The sequence below is a fragment of the Phalacrocorax aristotelis genome, chromosome 2 (assembly GCF_949628215.1).
Source record: "Phalacrocorax aristotelis chromosome 2, bGulAri2.1, whole genome shotgun sequence".
Classification (NCBI taxonomy): Eukaryota; Metazoa; Chordata; class Aves; order Suliformes; family Phalacrocoracidae; genus Phalacrocorax; species Phalacrocorax aristotelis.
In genome coordinates, this window is record NC_134277.1 from 9,104,315 (window position 1) to 9,125,441 (window position 21,127).

Below are 21,127 nucleotides of genomic sequence, written 5' to 3' on the forward strand. Positions count from 1 at the left end.
TTATTTTGACCTCCTGAGATGCAGAAAGCTTCTACTTTTCTAGATGCAGTTGAAAAAAACCTTTCTGCCCAGCCTCCAAGGACACCTCCTCAGCTGTTATAAATGGAAGTTACTTTTTTGAACTAAATGGCACTGCAGTTGTTAACTGCAGCTCATCCATATAACATGAGGGGCTTCACCAAGGGTGGACATGCGATTGAGATCTCCAGATCTCTTCTTTATCTGCAGCAGAGATCTATGAGTGAGTCATTTTTTCTTGGAAGAGAAAAGGTTCGTTTCTTTACATTCATTGTAGGATTTTTCCTAGGCATTCTCATTAGAAGATGTTAGCAGTTAAAGACTGAAAAGCTCTTAGGAGCAGTCTTTCATTGACCTGCTCACTCCTGCAGATGGGCTTTTGTGCCACTGCCAGTGAGGCTGTGTGGGTGTGATTACCACTGCGCTCCCTATGAGGGGTGGCAACGTGGACACCTGGGCACGGGCACATCTGGAGGATGACTGTGGAGTGACGGATTCCTGCCTTGCACAGAGGAGAAGCGTGTGGGTGGCCAAAGGAAAGTGCCTGATCAGGGTAGTGTCTACAGCTGTTTTCATTGTATATGGGAACTGGGGTATTGGTGCTTGTAATTGCCTTGGTTGGTGAATTATACAGCTAATACAGCTATATGCCTCTGTTGACTGTGATGACTTTTTTCACTTGGAAATTCTTTCTTTTACCCTTTTTCTTAGTTTTTCTGCCTGATATCATATTTGGGAGTTTTTTTGGGTGGTGTTCTTTGTTGTTTTGTTGGTTTTTTTTTAAGTGATAGAAAGGAGTTGCAATGGTACCTGTCAGAGGACAGGTCTGTCCAAGCATCCTTGTCTTCTTGTGCAAGTCTCTGTTTCTGTTAACTCACACTTGCAAATTGCAGGTTATTTGTGGCGATATCAAAAGTTGAAAGAAACCTCTAAGCTACCAACTGATTTCCCACTAGTGAAGGCTTCATCCTTTCCCTACCAGCAAGCCAGAACTTTGCCACCTTCAACAGAAAGGCATGATTCACAAATATGACTCAGGATGGCCAAAAGCTGCAGAAGTAGTTAAATTTTTAGAAATGTCTGAAGAAACCCCCATGACCGTGGTGTTCGCATGTACTTATTAACAAAGAGGAGCTCTGCCAGCCTAGAACTCTGCACAGGCCTGGGAAGTGGAGTCATCATGGCAGCGTCTGTAGAAGTACCACAATGGCAGATGATTCACAACATTAAAACCATCTGTGTGGATTTCCAAATGCGGTCCAACAGCTTTTATCCAGAATCTTCCGGGTGCCACTGAGGTTGCAGAAGATAAAGCCCTGATGCTTTTCCCTGCATTGACTCTATAAGGAAAGGCAGAGGTCTGGGTGCACTTCAGTGGGACTGATAAGTGTTTAGATAAAAGTGGACATGAAAATTAAAAGTGTTTGATTTCTATGGCCAAACCTCTGCTAAAGGTTCTATACAAGTATCAAAAGGAATAGCAAAATCCACTTGTGAAGATTCTTACAGGACTGGGGTGGATATTCTCCATGGACGAAGGGGCCAGATAATTTTTTAAAAGCCCTTCCAGTTCTATGTCCTATGATTTCTTGAGAAGTTTGTTACCTCAAGTAGGATTCAAGTCCTCATTTCACTGCTCTTGCAAGTACTGCTGGCATAAACTCAAAGTTTGAAACAAGCAGACGCTTCCTTTCCTTTTATACACATGCTGGGCTAGTTTTGGGTAACACACCTAGTAGAAATGTCCATCCACTCTCCAATCCACTGTGCAGTCCACCCAGGGATTGCCCTTAGGTATCACAGCCAAATGCTACATCCAAACCCAGATTCACCATGTCTTGTTACTTGACAGTTGAGAACCACAGCAAGGGACTTCTCCTTTCTGCTTCCTGATGGTGAGCGCAAAAGACCAAAAGAACAGGAAACATGTTCTGAAGAGATGGCATTCCTGCTGTGGGCAGCCTGATTCACTCTGGATGCTATTCAGGTCTTGATACCAAAGACTACGTAATACACTGAATGCAGCAACCTTTAATTCAGCTCAGGGAAGATTCCTCTCATCACACCTCTGTTATTGCCTCCAGTTTCTTTTCTCATCCAGTGATATTAAAGTCTCTAAAATGGATATATATCCAGTCGTCACTGAATATACCTCAACCTAGGGCTTCAAATGCTCCCCTTTAGGGTCTGTTAACTTAGAAGACTCTTTATTTCACACTGCTTTGAAATGTTCATTCAATCGAGTCTTATTCAACTAGAAGAGGGATTAAAATACACATACTGTAACAGTCCTTGAGCATAAGTTAGTTTGCTAGAACTAACTGATATGTCTAATAATGGCAAGGTTCTGGCTTTGTTTCAAGGCAAGGGTTCACACAATTAAATCTCATTAACAGAGGACCACAAAACCTGCACTAAAACCTTTCTTGGCACGTGACCTTCAGCAGAACTGCTTCATTAAGTCTGAGATCCTGGAGAAAACATTTGCTGAAGAAAGCCATTCCTAATTAATGTTAAGATGTCAAGGATTCATCTGCCATCCATTTTTACTCCTTTTCCTTTATGCTTTTAATTATCTTTTTAATGAGCGACCAATATAAAGTCAAAAGCAGCATCTTTTACATGTACACACAACAGGTGGGACAATACGGCAAAGCAAATTTGCTACACGTGTGCTTTCCCATGTAATATTTGCAACTTCCTAGACGTCTTTCCGAAACCTCACTTAGATGTTGTCATTAAGTATTGATTAATAAATTAGTTATTTGCAGAAGGCATAACTATCGAGGGTGATTTTCACTTGCACCCTTTCTAATGTTACCTTGAGTTTTCTCTCAAGCCACATGCAAGTCTGGATTAACAAAGGTGTTCGTTTGCTCTACAATGAATGTAATTGTCTGTCTGTTCTCCAGGGATCACTCATCCAAGATTTTTTTAAAGAAATAAAAGAGTCTTTGATGAGTTTCTACTCTTCAGACCAGAGGGACATTCTGGTTGCATAGAGGAGCCATCATAGGGTGCTGTACAAACATGGTGGGTCTGAACTCTGAAAATCCTTGTTTGTTTTTGCAATGACCAGCGATAACAGCAGACGTTGGAGCTCTTGGACTTGTGTAGCAGGACTTCAGTGATGAAGGCTCAGAAACACTCTGCAGCCTCTTTAATTCTCATTCTCACATTAAAGTAATGAGACCTGTCTTCCTGCCCATCAATCTGTACAGCATATGCGAGCCCTTCTGCTATGGTTTAAATAGGAATGACTCATATGATATTAAGCCTTTTAATGAAAATGGATTACATTATTGCCTTTTGCAAAATGGGAGGTTTAAAAAGCCGAGTTAGTGTCTTCCAAATGTCAGTAACTGGAGACACTTTGGACAAAGAGTGAATTTTATAGCTTTTCTGGATGTCTATATGCTGAAGTCATCTTTGCAATGAAAGATAGTAAATGATAAGAAAAGGTATTAGAAATTAAAAGTTCTTTGAATTTGTGTTTAATGAGAATTAAGTTCTTCCAGTCTTCAAAATAATTTCTTATGTTGGCAATCTTGTTTCTCCTTACATACTTGAATCCTAGCATGTTTTTATTGGCATCCTTTTTAGTACCTTCTCAATAGCAACTACATTATTCAAATCACAAAAACAAACTATAATCCCAAAATTCAGTGGTAAAAAGGATCAGTCTCTGACCCTGACTATTTGTTGAAAATTGCTTTGCAAAAGTGATTTAAAAAATGAAATAGGGATAAAAGTCAGGATGGTATCCAAGCCACAGACTCTAAAGCCTCGTATCTTGTAAAGTGTTACAAACTTCCAGCATTGCATAACCAATAGAAAATTGCTATTTTTGTTTATTCCCAACTGGCAACAGAACTTACAAAGATTTAAATTATAGCTGAAGCACTGCTATCTAAGTATAAACACTGTTTTAATCCACTGATACGTGTCTAGTATGACTTTGTGAACTCTTTGTGGAGGAGAACTAAATCCCGGTCATTGCAGTTCTCCGCTAGCCCCGGGGCACCCTCAGGTTTGTTACCGTAGGGCAGGTAGGAACCCAAGCTCTGCCAGCACGTGCACGTGTGTATGTTCACATATCCACATACAGGACACATAGTAGGAGTAGCAGGGCCTTTGATGCTGTTGTGAATATGTGTACTAATATAAATAATCCAATGTTTCTTGAGCAACATAATTATGCTTAATAATCTATATATTCAGAGTAATTGTTATCAGTTGTGTTCATTTTTCTATATGGCATAATTTAATGAGTATTTTTAATTTATATTCCTGTGGCATCTTCCCTGGGCTGTGATTAGACTGGGATTTTCATATCTACACTGTTTCATTTATTGCTACCTAGTAATTTAGGTCTAATAGCCTTTTCTTCTGTTCTTGTCTTTTTTTTTTTTTTTAATTAGAGGAGATCTTGAAGACTCATATTGCTCATTGGTGGTCTCCTGATGGCACCAGGTTGGCATATGCAACAATTAATGCCTCCAGAGTCCCCACCATGGAGATCCCGGTATACACTGGCAGCCTTTACCCTACTGTTAAAACATATCATTATCCAAAGGTAAGGGAAAATGAAACAAACAGTCCTGTCGTTTTATCAAAAAAAATTATCTTTTTTCCAGTACGCTCAGGCAGGAGACTGTATAATAGTGCACATTCATAAGCAATGAAAATGAACAGATCTAAGGGAAGATCATCTGTTTCCCAGTGAATGTGGTCTTCATTACTCCTTAGCTGCATTTGTAAAATAGCAGTCTTCTGATCTGAGTATTAGTCATTCTAAATATAATGAAAATAAAATTTAAAAATTCTTGCTTTGTACCCACACAAAAGCAATTGTGCTTCCACACTAGATAGGTGTCTGAGAGTTTGGAAGCCAGCATTACTACTTTTAGATACATTTCCTTTCATATAGAAGGAAAATGTAGTACTTAGGCTTCCTTAGAATATCCAGGATGGCCTAATGACAGAGGAGATAGCCTGGTTGTGGAGACATGAAGTGCCTGAGCACTACAAAGGAGACAGTGAAAGACAGAAAAGACTTAAGAGCCAACCTCTCCTTGACTGCAGAGACCTGCACAGCAGTCCTGCAGCAGGTACGCAGCACCGGCGCAGCTCTCTAACAGTATCGATACGCTGCTGCTGTTACTGCTGTGATTTTCTACTGTGAGATAGCACAGAGGCGTACTGTGCTGCAGTCATTTCTTCTGGGTGTCTGGCTTTGTGCACCGCTCACCTAAGACTCCACATGTTGGTCCAAATTGAACCATAATTTAACAGGAGAGAGATCCACATATATGCAGGTTTTCTGGAAGGTAACAGTGATTCAGCAGGGGATGCCCTTTCCTACAATACAAAATGAATCAGTATTTTACTATATCTACCATCATCCTGTTAGGCAACCTTTTAGCAAAATATACATAAAATAACAATATTTCTAGTTGCCATGAGAAGTAGCATTTTTTACCAAGGCTAGAGATATCCTAATTAAAATCACCCCTTGGTTGTGCCGACTCGTCTCTCCACCCCTCTGTACCACATCACTACAGCTGCAGTTTTCTTGTGAACAACTGCAGCAGTCCAGTCCGTAACCCCATACAATGGGAATGCATTTTTATAATCCATGGGGATGTAAGAACTCAAAACCATTCTGTGTTGTATAAGATAAGGTAATTTATTCTCATTTTACAATCCAGGCTGGAATGGAAAATCCAACTATTTCTTTGCATGTGATTGGTCTGAACGGACCTACCCATGACCTGGAAATGACTCCCCCTGACGATCAGAGAATGAGGTAGGTGCTTTTTTGCCTTGGGATGCTGGACCCTGTTTCTGTCAGAGATTTAAATCGGTCCTGATTTTTTTTAAAGATCATTTTACAGTCCCTTTCTCTGCCACTGTCAAGGAGTTTAATTTTGTGTAAATCTGTTTAAATTTTTTCAAGAAACAGGGCAGTCCTATAAGCAGAAACGTGTGCACACCTGCAGGGCTATGATCTATTTGCACCATGGAGACATGGTGGGATGGCTTCTATGACTGGAGTGTTGGAATGGAAGGGTAAGGCTCTTCAGAAAGGACGGGCAGGGGAGACGAGGAGGGGATGTCACCCTCTATGTCAGTGACCAGCTGGAGTGCCTGGAGCTCCACCTGGGGACAGATGAGGAGCCGACCAAGATCTTATGGGTCAGATTTAAAGGGACGACATGGACAGGTGACATTACAGTGGGGGTCTGGTACAGGCCACCTGACGAGGAAGATTGACCAGATGAGGTCCTCTGTAGGCAGATAGGAGCAGCCTCATGTTCACAAGCTGTGGTCCTCGTGGGGCACTTCACTCCAATATTTGTTGGAGGGACAACACAGCAAGGCATAAGCAATCTGGGAGGCTTCTGGAATGCATTGGTGATAACTTCCTTCTGCAAGTGATAAAGGAGTCAGAGAGGAGAGGTGCTATGCTGGACCTTGTTCTCACCAGCAAGGAGCGGCTGCTGGGGAATGTGAAGCTCAAGGGCAGCCTTGGCTGCAGTGACCATGAAATGGTGGAGTTCAAGATCCTTAGGGCACTGAGGAGGGCACACAGCAAGCTTGCTGCCCTGGGCTTCCGGAGAGCAGACTTTGGCCTCTTCATGGATCTGCTTGGTAGAGTACCATGGGATAAAGCTCTAGAGGGAAGAGGGGCCCAGGAAAGCTGTTTAATATTCAAGAATCACCTCCTCCAAGCTCAGAAGTGATGCATCCCAACAAAGAGGAAGTCAGGAAAAAGTGCCAGGAGGCCTGCATGGATGAATAAGGAGATCCTGGACAAACTGAAACACAAAAAGAAAGCTTACAGAAGATGGAAGCAAGGACAGGGACAGGTAGCCTGGGAAGAATCAGAGAAAATGTCTGTATCGGGACTGGTGCTGTTTAACACCTTTGTTGGTGACATGGACAGTGGGACTGAGCGCACCCTCAGCAAGTTTGCCGATGACACCAAGCTGTGTGGTGTTGTCAACACACTGAGGGAAGGGATGCCGTCCAGAAGGACCTTAACAGGCTTGAGAGGTGGGCCCGTGCGAACCTCATGAAGTTCAACAAGGCCAAGTGCAAGGTCCTCCACATGGGTTGAGGCAATCCCAAACACAGATAGAGGCTGGGAGGAGAATGAATTGATAGAAGCCTTGACGAGAAGGACTTAGGTCTGTTGGTTGATGAGAAGCTCAACATGACCCAGCAATGTGCACCTGCAGCCCAGAAGGCCAACTGTACCCTGGGCTGCATCAAAAGAAGAGTGTCCAGCAGGTCGAGGGAGGCAATTCTCCCCCTCTACTCTGCTCTTGTAAGACCCCACCTGGCATACTGCATTCAGCTCTGGGGCCCCCAACATAAGAAGGACATGGACCTGTTGGAGCGAGTCCAGAGGAGGGCCACAAAGATGGTCTGAGGGCTGGAGCACCTGTCCTATGAAAATGGCCTGAGAGAGGTGGCATTGTTCAGCCTGGAGAAGGCTCCAGGGAGACCTTATTGCAGCCTTCCAGTACCTGAAGGGGGCCTCAAGAAAGCTGGAGAGGGACTTTTTACAAAGGTACGTAGTGGTAGGACAAGGAGTAATGGCTTTAAACAGAAAAAGGGTAGATTTATATTAGATATAAGGAAGAAATATTTTGCTGTGAGGGTGGTGAGGCACTGGAAAGGGTTCCCAGAGAAGCTGTGGTTGCCCCATCCCTGGAAGAGTTCAAGGCCGGGTTGGACAGGGCTGAGAGCAACCTGGTCTAGTGCAAGGTGTCCCTGCCCATGGCAGGGGGTTGGAACTAGACAATCATTAAGGGCCCTTCCAACCCAAGCCATTCTATGATTCTGTGATTCTATAATACAGCAAACACAAGTTCATTGCTTCATGACATGAACACAGGCATTAAACCAGGATGACTTTCTGCAAATACATTGCCCAATCTTCATTAAAAATTTAAAAGGAAAGCTCTTTGCTGTTTTTAGGGCAACTATATTTTAGAAGTTGGCCTGCAATTCAGCCAACTACTTAGACGCCCATTTTTAATTAAGTGCTTAAGTCTGCATTCAGCAAGAGCTTAAAAGTTTGGCTTGCACTTCAGCAAGTGGCAAAAGCTTGAGCTATGTTTATGGGCCTGTGAGAACTTGAAAGGAAGATCACGTTGTTCAGGAGAGAAGCAGCTTTAGATAATGCATGGCCCACCTCCCTGCAAAGCTCAGAGATTAGAATCCAAATCCAGATTTCAGTAACTTTGATTTAAACTTGAAATAGCTTTATAGCAGGCCAAGAGAAATCAGACTGTGCTTCTACATCTAAACTATCCATAGTGACCCCTCCAACTGTAATGCTGCAAGATGATCCTTCCCAGGCACATCACTTGTTCTTGTAGGAGTACGTCCAACCAACATGCATGCTCACCTTTATTTACTGATTGTTAATCAGATTGCTGGATCTGTAATTCCAGTGCCAAAAGAGGTACAGCACAGAGCTGATGAAAGAGGGCAGCTTGGAGGGCAGGGAAGGGTGCAGGGGTGATCTTCATTATGCATGGTAAATATATCAGGCCTGTGGATAGGCTATGTTGTCATCTGATGAGAGGATGCTAAACCAGTGGAATTATTTATGGTGGGAGTTGCCTTTCTTTGCTAGGAATGTTAGTGTCAGCCCCAGAACATGTTTTTACTGAATAACTCTAGAATACCACAAATCCATTCGTGCAACAAAAGATGTATGACCTGTGACCAAGCCAAATAGGCACAACTGCACTTGCCTTTCAAAAAAACAACTTCAGATCTGTATACAGCAGGCACAATCTGGGATCACAGTATCCCCATCACAGTAGCCCAACCACAGTGTCGGAACTGCGGCTCCTGGACAATATAATTTTTCTGTTGCTAGCATACTCTGTTTACAGAGAAACACAGAAATGTTTTAATTATAGTAATAACTTTAGACTGCAAGATCCAAGTGTTGTTAATAAATTTGCCCTGTGTGGTTATGGGTGGCTGTAATTTATTTGGTTGCAATCAATATTGTAAAATGATGCAAAATATATCATCATTAATTAGTCTCAGTATATTTCATCAAAACCATGGCAATTTCCATCCCAAGGGCATGATATAAGTACTGCTGTTAGAGCAATAGGGGTGCATTTTCATTATGCATATGTTTTCTGAAATGAGAGGATTAGTGTAATAACATTTCATTAAAATAGACAAGAGGGATGTACCGTACAGTTAGTTACCGAAGGCAGTTCCAAAGAAGCAGGGGAAGCTGGTGATAAGGATCTTCAAATTGAGCAGTCCTATCTGAAGCCTTTCAATGTGCTCAATCTGTTGACAGAGATGATATATGGACAGAGCAGTACTTCCTGGTGTTCTTTTCATCTGGAGCAAAGTGTTTTAGTACAATTAATAGGGCTGAGAATAAAGTGGAGATATGCCAGGGTCTTTTTTCTTTCAGAATTAAAAGAAGTCAGAATTTTTTCACAGAATTGGGATATTTTTTGGTTAAAAAAAAAGGAAAAAAAAGCAAAGATGATGATGGGGAAATATATTTTGGGGGAAAATGTAGAATTTTTATAATTTCTCATTTTTAAAAATCTTTCATTCTGAGCATTTTTTGCCCAATTTTCTCCAGTGCCATGCTTTTCTGTGAGAAAAAGAAAGTGAATGGAAGAGGTGGAAATTAGAGGGGAGGGGGGAAGTATTGTAACATTTAATGCCTGACAGGTATTTTTAACTTCGGTGAAAACCATTGGACCCCCAGAGTTATATCAGCAGGTGGCCAGAATTGGACCATGATCCAGCTTATTTCTCACATCATATTTGCATCCCAGGTGGCAAATTAAAGAAAGATGTTATCTCCCCTGAGTGCAGAAATCGTCACTGGTCCTTGCATAGGTCATGACCAAATAAATAATGGCAAAACTCAGACAACCTGAGTCTGGATCAGAGGCAGGAGCCAGCTGTGCCCCAGGGACCGTGGGCTGGGCCGCTCACATAATATATCGCCTGTTCCCAGAGGTGTTTATGGCTTTGCTACTGTTGTCATATTTTAAGTATTCATATTTTAGATTCATACCCCCAGAAAGCAGCCAAGTAAAGTTAGGGTACAAATAAGGGTGCTGCACAATAACCAGATGACTGTAAACCCAACCACCAACGTATTTACTGGGATGGGAAAATACATTGCAAAGCTCAGTATAGCTGCACCCTTCCTGAAGGGGCTCAGACAAGTTATTCCTTTCCTTAGGAGGGTGTAACCTGCTCTGATGTGGATATGTACAAATGAAGTGGACGGGTACCTGCTGCTGTAGATTTCACTCTGTGGAGTCATTAGGTTCTCCTTGAATCAGCTCCGTATAAAATCTGGGACAGGTCAGGTGAAGAGGGCTTGGGACATGCACTGGCTCCCTGTTTCTCTCCACTGGCTGCTCAACCAGTGCAGCTGTTGAAGCTGCAGATGTTTAAAATTGACTGAGGTGAGTCACACGTTATTGTCTCATTTTGCTCTGCAAAATGGAAAACATAGAACTCAGTTGCCCTACAGAAGAGATGTGAGGTGAATTAAAGACTCCACACTACTGTGAGACTAGAGTAACGACCATACAAGCGTCTGCAGTTGTCTGTTGGCTGGGGTATCTGTGGGCTTGATGGCTGAGGCAGGCTTCAGAGAGAAATTGAGACCCCATGCCCGGCTCCAGGTTGGTAGGGGAGGTAACGTTTGACCTAAAATAATAATTAAAAGTTCCTGAGAAAGAACTGTGGCTCCTGTGTTCAAATAGCAAGAGAGATGTAAAAATTGAATATATGTCCTTCAACCCTTAAATTAGATTTATGGGAAAAATGCTCCAAGCCACAATATGTACTAAATTCACATTCCTTTTCTGGAGAGACTGAATCTGTTCAGTTAATTTTGGAGAGAAAGAAGAGATGGTTATACACTTTAATTTTGCTTTGTTGGTTTTTTTCCTCTTAGGGCCTCTGCTGTTGCTGATAGAGAGTAAAATTAGAATTTTATTTCAGGCACTGAATTTTCAGACTGCTGATGCCTCACCTGGAAGTATCCTTCCTTCCAGTGAAGCGGATGCAATCATTGAGGTCTTCTGTTATTTTTCCTCAACCAAATTCAGGCACTAAATATTACTGAAAATTACAAAATCTATTTCCAACTTGTTATTTTGCTAGACAAACGGGCCTTTGTTGCTTTTTGCCCTTTCTCTTCAGTATACGCAGGAGCACTTGCCAGAACACAAAGTACTCTCCAGTGACACAGCACATTAATTCCAATGAGAGCAACATTTCCTTATACATATTTTATAGCAAACAAATGAACTAATAAATTTTTTATAGACTGTATGCTGTGAAAAGTCATATTATAATTTAAGGATGTCTTTGGCCCACATAGCCCAGCAGTATGTTATAACATCACCAGCTTTGTCAGCTCAGCCAGAGTTTTACCCTACAGATAAAGTGGTGAAGCTCTGAATTGCTGCAGAGGTGGACATCTGTGACTACCACCGCAGGCTGGCTTTGAGAAGGCAATCATCAGTGTATTTATTCGTGATCCTGTACATTCCAGCCCAGCCCAGCCTAAGTGGTTCCATTGCTCACTGTGGCAGAGAACTTTTCCTAAAGATATTGATTACAGGACTGTGCAGCCCACACTGGTGATTTACTCCAAGTATAATGACAACCTGAATATGTCCAGCAATAGGAGATGGCACGGGGAGTGTGGGATGGCAGTTCTGCCGATGCAGACTGTCACATCTCTGCTGACGTCTTTATGGCAACCAGCTGCATCTGCTTTACAGAAACCCTGTGTCTCGCTAAACTATATCTTTCTTCCTATTATCCTTCTAATGCAACTGTCATGGATATTTTGGTGTGTAGTAGGCATATTTAGAGGCCATTAACTCTTCATAAGCATAAAGAATCCAACCATTGGCAGTGATGGTTCTGAGTCAGCTGGTTAGTGTGCTCAGAATGGAAATTGTTTGCAATTTCTTTTCCACCTGTGCATAAATTTATAGCTCCAGGCATTTCAGTCCTTCTTGGAAGACTGAATAGCTTGAAAGATTCTTTATCTCTGCATTCGTCTCTTCTTTGAAAATGACTTTCAGAAGTGGCAGATAAAACACCTGCACAGCCTTAAAAATGTCATTTTTAGGGTCTGAAATCCATACATAATGAAGCCTAGCGACATCAAGATGCAATGTTCTTAATAACCAGAGATCTCTCTTGGACTGTTTGCCTGCAGCAGCCTCCGGCTGCTCTGCCATGTGGCAATTCATTAGGATGTCAGTACTGTGATTTGTTTTATGGATGTCTGTGTTTGCAGGGACTACTACATAACCATGGTGAAATGGGCAACCAGCACGAAGGTGGCAGTAAACTGGCTGAACAGGGCCCAGAACGTGTCTATCCTGACGTTGTGTGACGCCACCACTGGAGTCTGCACAAAGGTAGGAGAGATGAGCCAAATGGTCACTTGCCATGGGTTTTCATAACCCACACAAGGAAAAAAGTATTTCAGTTATTTTAGCTGGCGACAAGTCAGCTGGCACACATTTATTTTGGCAGACACAGAATATAAACAATGTCTCCAATATTTATTTTTTTTATTTTAACACCTTCTAGAAAGCCAGGAACAGTCTCTGTGTGTGTGTGTGTAAGAAAAGGGTGATTACTTGCCTTGAAATAACTATACATGCACAAGCACACACGCATCAAGTTTGTAACCTGAATATCTTTGCAACATTCTAGTTTAATGACATTATATATATTTAATGGCATTAAAAATGGCTTATGCTTATCTACCCACATTTTAATTGTAGTTAATTAATCCCTTCTATAGACACACTAATGTAAATGGTGTATTGATATAACCTGTGTAAGTATTAGCAGATACCATCTATTAAACTGCCACAGGTGTCTCCGCAGTAGAAAATTGTTCTGATATATCCATCCCTTGAAAAAATGATGCAATACTGTGCATAAAGCACAGTACAGTCTTTTCTTAATAGCTTTAATTTCAACCTTTTTTATTTCTTAACAAGCTTTATTTCTTTGGGGAATAATATATCCTGTGGAGTTATGTGTCTTGTCTGTAAGAGTAAAATGCTTTCTTGAATGAGTGCATGCTTATTCTTCAGAGAGGAAAGACAAGGAGAGCAGCCACTGGATTACACTCTGAAGCACATATTTAAACAGTTTCTTGGTATTTCTGAACAACTTTTCAGATTCAATCCAACTCCTTCCAGCGCTGAAGAACGAAACATAATACATGTGAAGTATTGTATTAATGGTCTTCTTCTGTTTTAGAAACATGAAGATGAAAGTGAAGGTTGGCTGCACAGACAGGTAATAATCATCTTTTTGTGGTCAAGTTTTCGGTAGGTTTTTTGTTTCTTTGTTTTTTCCCCAAAGAGAGGAACTGATTTCCAGGCATGAGAAAGATACTTGGAAGATAGCGTGGTTTGTATTATAGAAAAGAGTTTCTCAGTAATAAATTCTTATTGAAGATGCCGTCTTCTCTGGTAGGTCCCATGGTTCTTAGCCTGCAATTTACCTGGATTTAAAAGAGACAAAAGCTCATGCTGGAGGAAATTCACCCACTAACTGTATCTGTGTAAGCCTCATCAGCCTCAGAGGTTGCCCTTCATACCCTGCTTTGAGACTGCTGATGATTTTAAGCAGTAGGGTGGTTGTTTTCTGGTCTTCTAGACAGGAAAGACGTCCACTGCTGAAAACAGAACATCAAAGGTCATTTTATTAAGAGGGCTTATGTCCATTCAAAGCCAAAATCATGCAGACGGGACTTTTAAGTCACTTAAGCTAAATTTGTCAATTTTTTTTCTGTGTTACTCTGCAGCTATTTGCAGATGTAAGAAAGATGAAAAATGAAATTATATTGTCAATGGGGCAGTTAAAACAACATGGGATTATGTGGAGCATGGAATGGGGAGAAACTGCCCGATGGAGTATAATATCCTGTTTTAACAGGCAATTGTGTCGCATAATTGTTATGACACTGGAACTTGTGTGTATTACTATTATTTTGTACGGCTATGTGCTCCCATCCCCCAAATGAAATTAAAAAAGAGATGAAAATAAATGCTGAAAAAAGGAGATACAGAAAAGAGGATAGAAAATTTAAACCTGCAAGAAGTTTTGATTTATGGGATTTTTCTATTCTTTTTCTTTCTTTTTTTTTTTTAAAAGGTTCTGGGGTTGTTTTTTTCAACATATGTCAATATAAAACCTGTATATTTCCAGCATGTAAATCTCTGGAAGATCATTTATAACACTTACCTAGGAGTCAGTTCATGAAGTGACCTCAGATTTGATTAAGCTGTTCTTTAGAGAGAAGCTGCTGATACCAATTCAGCCACAACACTGAACTGTTTTTCAAGGCATATGTGAATGCCAGACAGGGAGCAGCATGTCAGATAAAGGTCTTGTACTATATTTTCCAAGTCCAGTTTTAAAACATTTCACATTTTTGTCACAGCTTGTTCAGAGGCTCCAAGAACCAGTAGAAACCACAGTACATCAGTTCACAGTAAGAACAATGATCTCCTCTGTTCCAGTGGCTGTCCTACAGCAATGGGCTCTGTCTGATCCAGATGAAAATTGATTTTACAGAGGAAACAAATTTTGTGCTCCAAGCTTTTCAAATAATCTTTTGCTGGTATACTCAGGTATAGAAGAAAAGTGCTGCTGAAGTATTCTTTATGTTCGTAGGGACAGTGTTGGCCTGAGCAGAAAACAAAAGCTTAAAAGATAAGCCAAGTCAAGAGAAAATGAAATTGTCCATATTTTGTATCTTTAAAAAAAAAATTCATTTCTTTATAAATCCAAGGATAGTTTTAATCCTTTCACTGCTATTTACTGGGGCCTCCATTAATGCAGTATAGTAGAACTTATGTTTTTATACTGCCGTGGTTCTTTAGTCATTTACCTGCTACATGGACAGGCATTAAAAGATGGTGCTTTGTCCTGAATAGTAAATGGTAGTAAATGTAGTAGTAATTTGTAGTAAATGATCTGCCAGTCTCTAATGGGGCTGCTCCAGGGAAATATAGTTTGTTTTACTGCATCTCCAAACATCATCTACTTAGTTTGAGGTTAGAGAAGGATGTTCATTACAGCCAAATGAGTCAGACATCTCAGTGCTAAACTAAGATAATGTTTGCTATGGACTTTGGAGGTATTTGATAGTACTCTTCAAAAGCTTTTGTAAGAGTCTGAAGAATTATAGAGCTCTTTTGCTTGTATCTCTGACAACAAAATTACTTAAAATTCTAGTTTTGACTGAATATATGATTACTAGGATAACTGTATTTTCTATATTTACCTTTTACTCTATGACACATTAATCTAGATAACTGGAAAGTTATTTTCATGGCATGTGTGTCTGACTATGAGAATGATGTGAAAATGTTAAATGCTAGTGCAAGTCCCCTAACCTCTTCAAGGAGGAGATGAATTGCACATTAGGCAGCTACTGAAGGAGCTCAGGAGTGTGACTAGCTCAGGATGAAGACTCCTTTGTTGAGACATTTTAATATAGGTATATACATATGAGCCAGGTGCCCAGTTCCCCTCTGTAGACAGGCAGTATGGTGACCAGTGTGGTCACACAGTCAATTGACCTTGAGCATCATTCAGCCCATCCTGAAGAAGACACCCATTGCCTGCTTGGCCAACTTGTTCGGTATGCTCCACTGACCAGACCTCCTTCTGAGAAGTACCCAATTTTAAATCAATAGGGCTGAGGAATCTAACTGTTTGCCTCGTTCTTTAAAATACTCCTTCAAAGTACTCCACACACCTAGTCTGAAAAGCGTACAAGATCTTTACCTTCTTCTTGGGAGTTTAAGTACATCTGGTCTTCCTGGAATAGAGGCAAACTTCACAGTAGGCTGGGAGCAGATGAGGAGAGAAAGGCATCAGTGTCAGAAGATACTCAACAGGGACATGAGGGAGTCTCCAAAAATTATAGGATTGACTTTTTTTTCAGCTATTTGAAATACTGGGAGTTCTGAGATAGGGCGTATAACCCATGAATATGAATTTTGTTCATGTTGCAGTAGTTTGGTAACACAGTGAGATTTAATAGTCTGTGTATGGAAGGTCATAGTAAATGATCTTGTGTTCCCTGCTGGGCTTAAGTTCATGAATGAATTTTATTCTGGTCTAAAACCTTTGGAGAACCTCTCTACTGTTGCTGTACGCTTCTATGGGAGAACTTATCTTGGGCCGCATATCTCCGGGACACAGGGCTCTACCCACCCTGGGGACAGTGATGCACAGACATCAATATGATGGATACAAAATGCCCGTTTATTTAGCTGCGTCACACGCTTATATAGCTCTTGCGCTTCCTGTTCCTGCCACTCCTATGGGGAGGAGTCTACCTTTCCGTCACATCCCGTGATCTTCCGGTCGCCGATCCCTGTCTATTCCCCTACACTCTACAACATAGACAAAATTTATTAATTAAAAATCACTCCAAGTCTAATGAGAAATATACAGATTTACAGAGGTTCTGCTAGAAAATATCTGTCACTCCTTGACAGATGATATGACCAGAATTTTCAAACCTTCTGCACAAATAAGAACAACCACATGCTCAGCGAAGCTGCCTAGGGATTTTGGAAGCTTTTACTTGTTTTATTCACGTATTTGCTGGTTCACTTCTGACCATAAAAGCTCATACTTTTGCTTAAATGTACAAATTCTTTGAAACAGTAATTATAGCTGTAAAGAATTTTGTTTCAATTTTTGTGAAGAAGCCATTTTCTGATAGTGCCTGTGATGGTCATATACAGACAATAAGTCAGCAAGGGAGAAATAGGACAATTTCTGAGCACCTGCTGAGGATAAACTTTACTGGCATTTTAATTGGCTTATTTATTTAATTATGAATGTGGCCTGAACAAATTTAATTACAAACCAGGGTGCAATTCCAACTCCACCAAAGGCTGTGGGCTTTGGCATTGATGTCAATAGGAGCAGGAGATTACCACAAAATTGTTTAGAGACATATAACCTTCAAAACTGCCGGCATGGGCTGGCTGGCCTCCCCTGATAACAATTCCTCTGGGTTCATTTTTTCTTTCCAGTCCGCCTATTTCCCTAGTGATCCCTAGATCACCTCAATCTGAAAATAAAGACTTTTGCTCTGCCAAAAGGTTGAGATGTTGACAACCTCACACCATTTTATTTTAAAACTCCCTTGTCTTAAAACTGAGAACATGATAACCCAGTAATGATTCTCTTACACATAATTAATAGGCAGTATGAAACGACATTCTTTTAAATAAAAACAGAGCTCAGAGAACCTTACAAACAGGACTGACTGTTTCACCCTGTAAAGCCCTTTTGTCATGCAACAACCCCATAGCTGACCTGAAGTTGCCCTAAAGACAAAGGATGAAGCAGAAATAGGACCCAAAGCCCAATAATTCAAATAATACCCCAATTCGTCAGCCAGAGCTAACAAAGCGGCTTCTGGTTACAGAGTCTTTGGCACTTAAATGAAGAGTCCTGATTTCATCCAGTGGAGGGGATTGATACCCAGAGGCATGGGCTCCTCTCCTCTCCAGTGGATGACCCTGTATTTTGATGGCAGGTGCCCCAGCTTCAGAGACAGCCATTGGTGTGGTGCACCTACCCACAGATGAGTATGGGGACAGGGATGGATGATGAAGCTCAGCATTGCCCCAGGGGTTTGAGTGTGGCAGGGGATGGAAAGAGAGCTCCCCCTTGCACCCAGAGAAGGGGGTGACTTCATTGGCACAGTAATGCAGATGCACGTTTATAACACTTTGTTGGATTTCAATGAAATGTTTACCAAAATGCAGAGAGTTAAAAGGATTTATGTCACACCTATCTGTTTATCAGAGCTATTGCCCTGTGACAATTAAAGTATTGGGACATTTCCCTGAAAGAATAAATACCTACAGCAAAGAATCATTAGTTATAGGATCTGGGCAAGGTGGATCCAAGAGAGTGGCTGCAGATCCAGTGACGCTCAGTGATCCCTCTCGAAAACCTCTATAACACACTCTATCTTTTTTATTGTTATTCCTCGTTCCAGGACTTTATGCATTTCTCTAAGACCTACAGAATCTCAGACTGCCCTTGGCATTGTCCCCTCATCCTGATTCTGCCAAACTTGGGATAAGCCTCCGAGGCACGCCTTGGTTTCTTCTTCTCCTGACCATTTGTAGATACACTGACCTGTGTTGCAAAACTCTGAACTCCAGCACTGATCCCTCCAGGAATCATGGTGCCCTCCAGCAGCTTCCCATCACCTTACCTCTTCCACCAAAGCTGAAGTCTTCAGGTGGACCATATTAATACACAGCAATAACCAGGTTGCTGGAAATGGAGTTGCTGCTGCATTCTTTTACTGATAGCAATGCAGGTTGGTTAGTCCCAACAATTCTTTCTCCAGCCACAGGCTCATCCTTTGTTTAGTAATTATTCCTTCAACTCTGAGGATGACTGGGTAGTCCTCAGCTCCAACCACCTATTTCCTTCCTCCTCCACCCTGGGGACAATCACCCATCACAGGTGAGCAGCTCTGGGTAGATCTGCTTCCTGAACTAGGCCACTGCCTGTTCACACAGGTCCCAGAAAGGCAAGTGGGATCAGGGACCCACAGTTACTTAGTCATATTTAAGCTTCCATTTAAGCTGTTATGGAATCATACAGGAGTTACTTTTCTTTTTAACTTATGCCTGACTCTGAGAGGACTGAGTTATTGCTACGTGTAGCTGACGTGAAGACAGCTTCATCCTTCACCTGCACAAAGCAGAGGATTTCTGGAAACTGGGCTTGACTGTTTGAGTGGAATTCATTTGTCTAAACAGAGAGACAAGAAGAGCTGCAAGGACTTGTCTCGCCACTGACTTTATCAGGCACTGCAGTATTTAAGGATAGTGTGTGAGCTGGCTGCTTTAGACTCCTCTCATATTTCACCACCATCTACAATGAAAAGATTGCAGGTGTCTGAGACTATATCCATGTCTATTCTCTTTAGGATCTGTTAATGAATCATGAGTTTGTTCAATCCCTTTTTGCACCTTCTGATACCAGCTGCTTCCATAAGCGTCCTGTGGCAAAAACGCCTAGAAATTCCCTACCTGCTGCATAGGAAAATTATTTTCTTTTACTAGCATTAAACTGATCTCCTATTATTTTCAAGGCGGGCTCTTCCATTCTAGTATTGTGGGATTCGGTCAATAATAGTAATCCGAAGCCTCAAACTGCTTGTATCACATGCAGAATGTGTTAATTACATGCCCAGTGTAGCTCCCTACATTATAAAATCCTGTTCCAAAAGCCTTTCAGCCTGACGTCCCCCTCATTTGCCATCGGGATAAGTCACCATCTCTGTCAAGGTTTTAAACAAAATTCTGGTTGTATTAATGCATTGTCTTTCTGGCAACAGGAACATGCAGACAGGCTGTCTCATAACATCAACTGAGTGCTAAAGCCTCGCATCTGCCATCTGTGCCACGTACCTCCTCCCCCGTAACTCCAAACAAACCTCAAATTAATCTGCGGAACGCCTGCTCTCCCTGGCAGAGACATATTGCTGGAATATATAATGCCGTAGGTGCAGCTATAGAAATGTAGGGGGAAGTCATTGCTATTTACCTCAGTAAAAGAAAACATGTTGAGCAGAAGGTTTGCTCAAGTTATCATAGTTGTTTTACAATGAGTTTTCTCCTGTCATGAAAGACATTTGGAAATAATATAGAGTTTCCTGTTTCAAGTTCCAGAACAACATCAAAAACAAATGAATTCATTATTTTATAGAGTTGCAACAAGCTGTAAATGGACATATTTTAAAATATCTGAAACCTTAAGCAAGGGAAAATAAAAGGAAAAAACAAACAAATTGAACACCTAATACAGTGTTGATAAATCTGATAAATAGTGGAAAATAATTAATCAGTAAAGAACTGTGAGCAAAGGAAAATACAATAAGAATAATATGTTAGCTTATAAGAAATAAAAATGTTTATTTCTTTGCTGTAGGTGTTTGCATTAGCCATAAGTCTTCCTGTGCAATCAAGTCCTTGCTGGTTCAATGCAGTATCTTAACATGTGCCAAGCAGAAAGCCAGGGTGTTTGATAAACACCGAACCAAAGGAGGATCCAGAAGAGGCTGAGCAACAGCTTTCCTGTTGACTGCCCTTGAAGAAGAAGGAGCCACAAAGCTGGGCCAGGGCAAGCAGGGCTCAGCTGGTCCCCAGAAAAGCCTGTCACAGGAGAGGTTCAGCTCTTGTTTTAGTTGCAACTGTTCAAGATGTAGAGTAGGGGAGCTTCATCTAGCTAGTTCCCTTGTTACAGTGTTACTGTGTCACACCATATGCACCATCCTTCTGCTTTCCCTTGTTATCTGCTGTTCAACCATCTCTTGCAGTGGAGACTCCCCATGTGCCTCGGGGTTCCTGTACAAAAAGACAACAAAGCCCCTTCCAGGAAATGCTTGCTTGCCACATGTGGTGTTTGGTTTCCTTCTGCTTAGTTGCTTCTATCTCTGATTGAAAGTTCTAGTCACCCAATAAAAGTCAATCATCACATTCACCTGGGAGCTCTGTGTCAAAGACAATTTTGCAAGATATCCTCCCCTTTGTAAATAATTCAGTGAAATAAGCATTTGTAGGAGAGTAGGAAAAGACAGCAGTTAGATGCTGTTAGCTGTGTTTCCTCGAGGACAGGAATAGATCATTTCTTCCAGCAGAGTAAACAGGGTTTGTCATACTTATGCCACAGAGGTTCAAATGGTTTCTAAAGGCTTTATTTCAACTGCCCTGAGCAGGCAGCTGAATACATGTACTTTTTGCTTTGCAAATGGGAATTGACTTTACAGCCCAGGAACCCTCCTTGTTGCCTGTCTCCCGGTCTTCCCACAGCTGAAAGGTGTCTGCTTTCCTGAGAGCAAGAAGCAATAACCTTCAAAACCTTCTGTAGTTTTCAGTGGGCTTTTTGTTTGCCTCAGGTTGCGGTTAAAGAGCACTCTCTAGTTCACAGTGAATTAATTTCACAGGGTTTTGCAAGCACTGAGCAATTTATAATA

The 21,127-nt window shown here is 41.4% G+C and overlaps 1 protein-coding gene across 3 annotated transcripts in view; it reads left to right on the top strand.

Moving 5' to 3' along the window:
- DPP6 (dipeptidyl peptidase like 6) overlaps positions 1-21,127 on the top strand; it is a 578,451-nt gene that overhangs the window by 513,619 nt on the left and 43,705 nt on the right. For all 3 annotated transcript variants that reach the window (XM_075082347.1, XM_075082346.1, XM_075082348.1), the window contains exons 9-12: positions 4,440-4,594; positions 5,730-5,827; positions 12,365-12,488; positions 13,348-13,386. In XM_075082347.1, the coding sequence (XP_074938448.1) occupies positions 4,440-4,594; positions 5,730-5,827; positions 12,365-12,488; positions 13,348-13,386 (416 nt within the window). The remainder of the gene's footprint in view (positions 1-4,439; positions 4,595-5,729; positions 5,828-12,364; positions 12,489-13,347; positions 13,387-21,127) is intronic.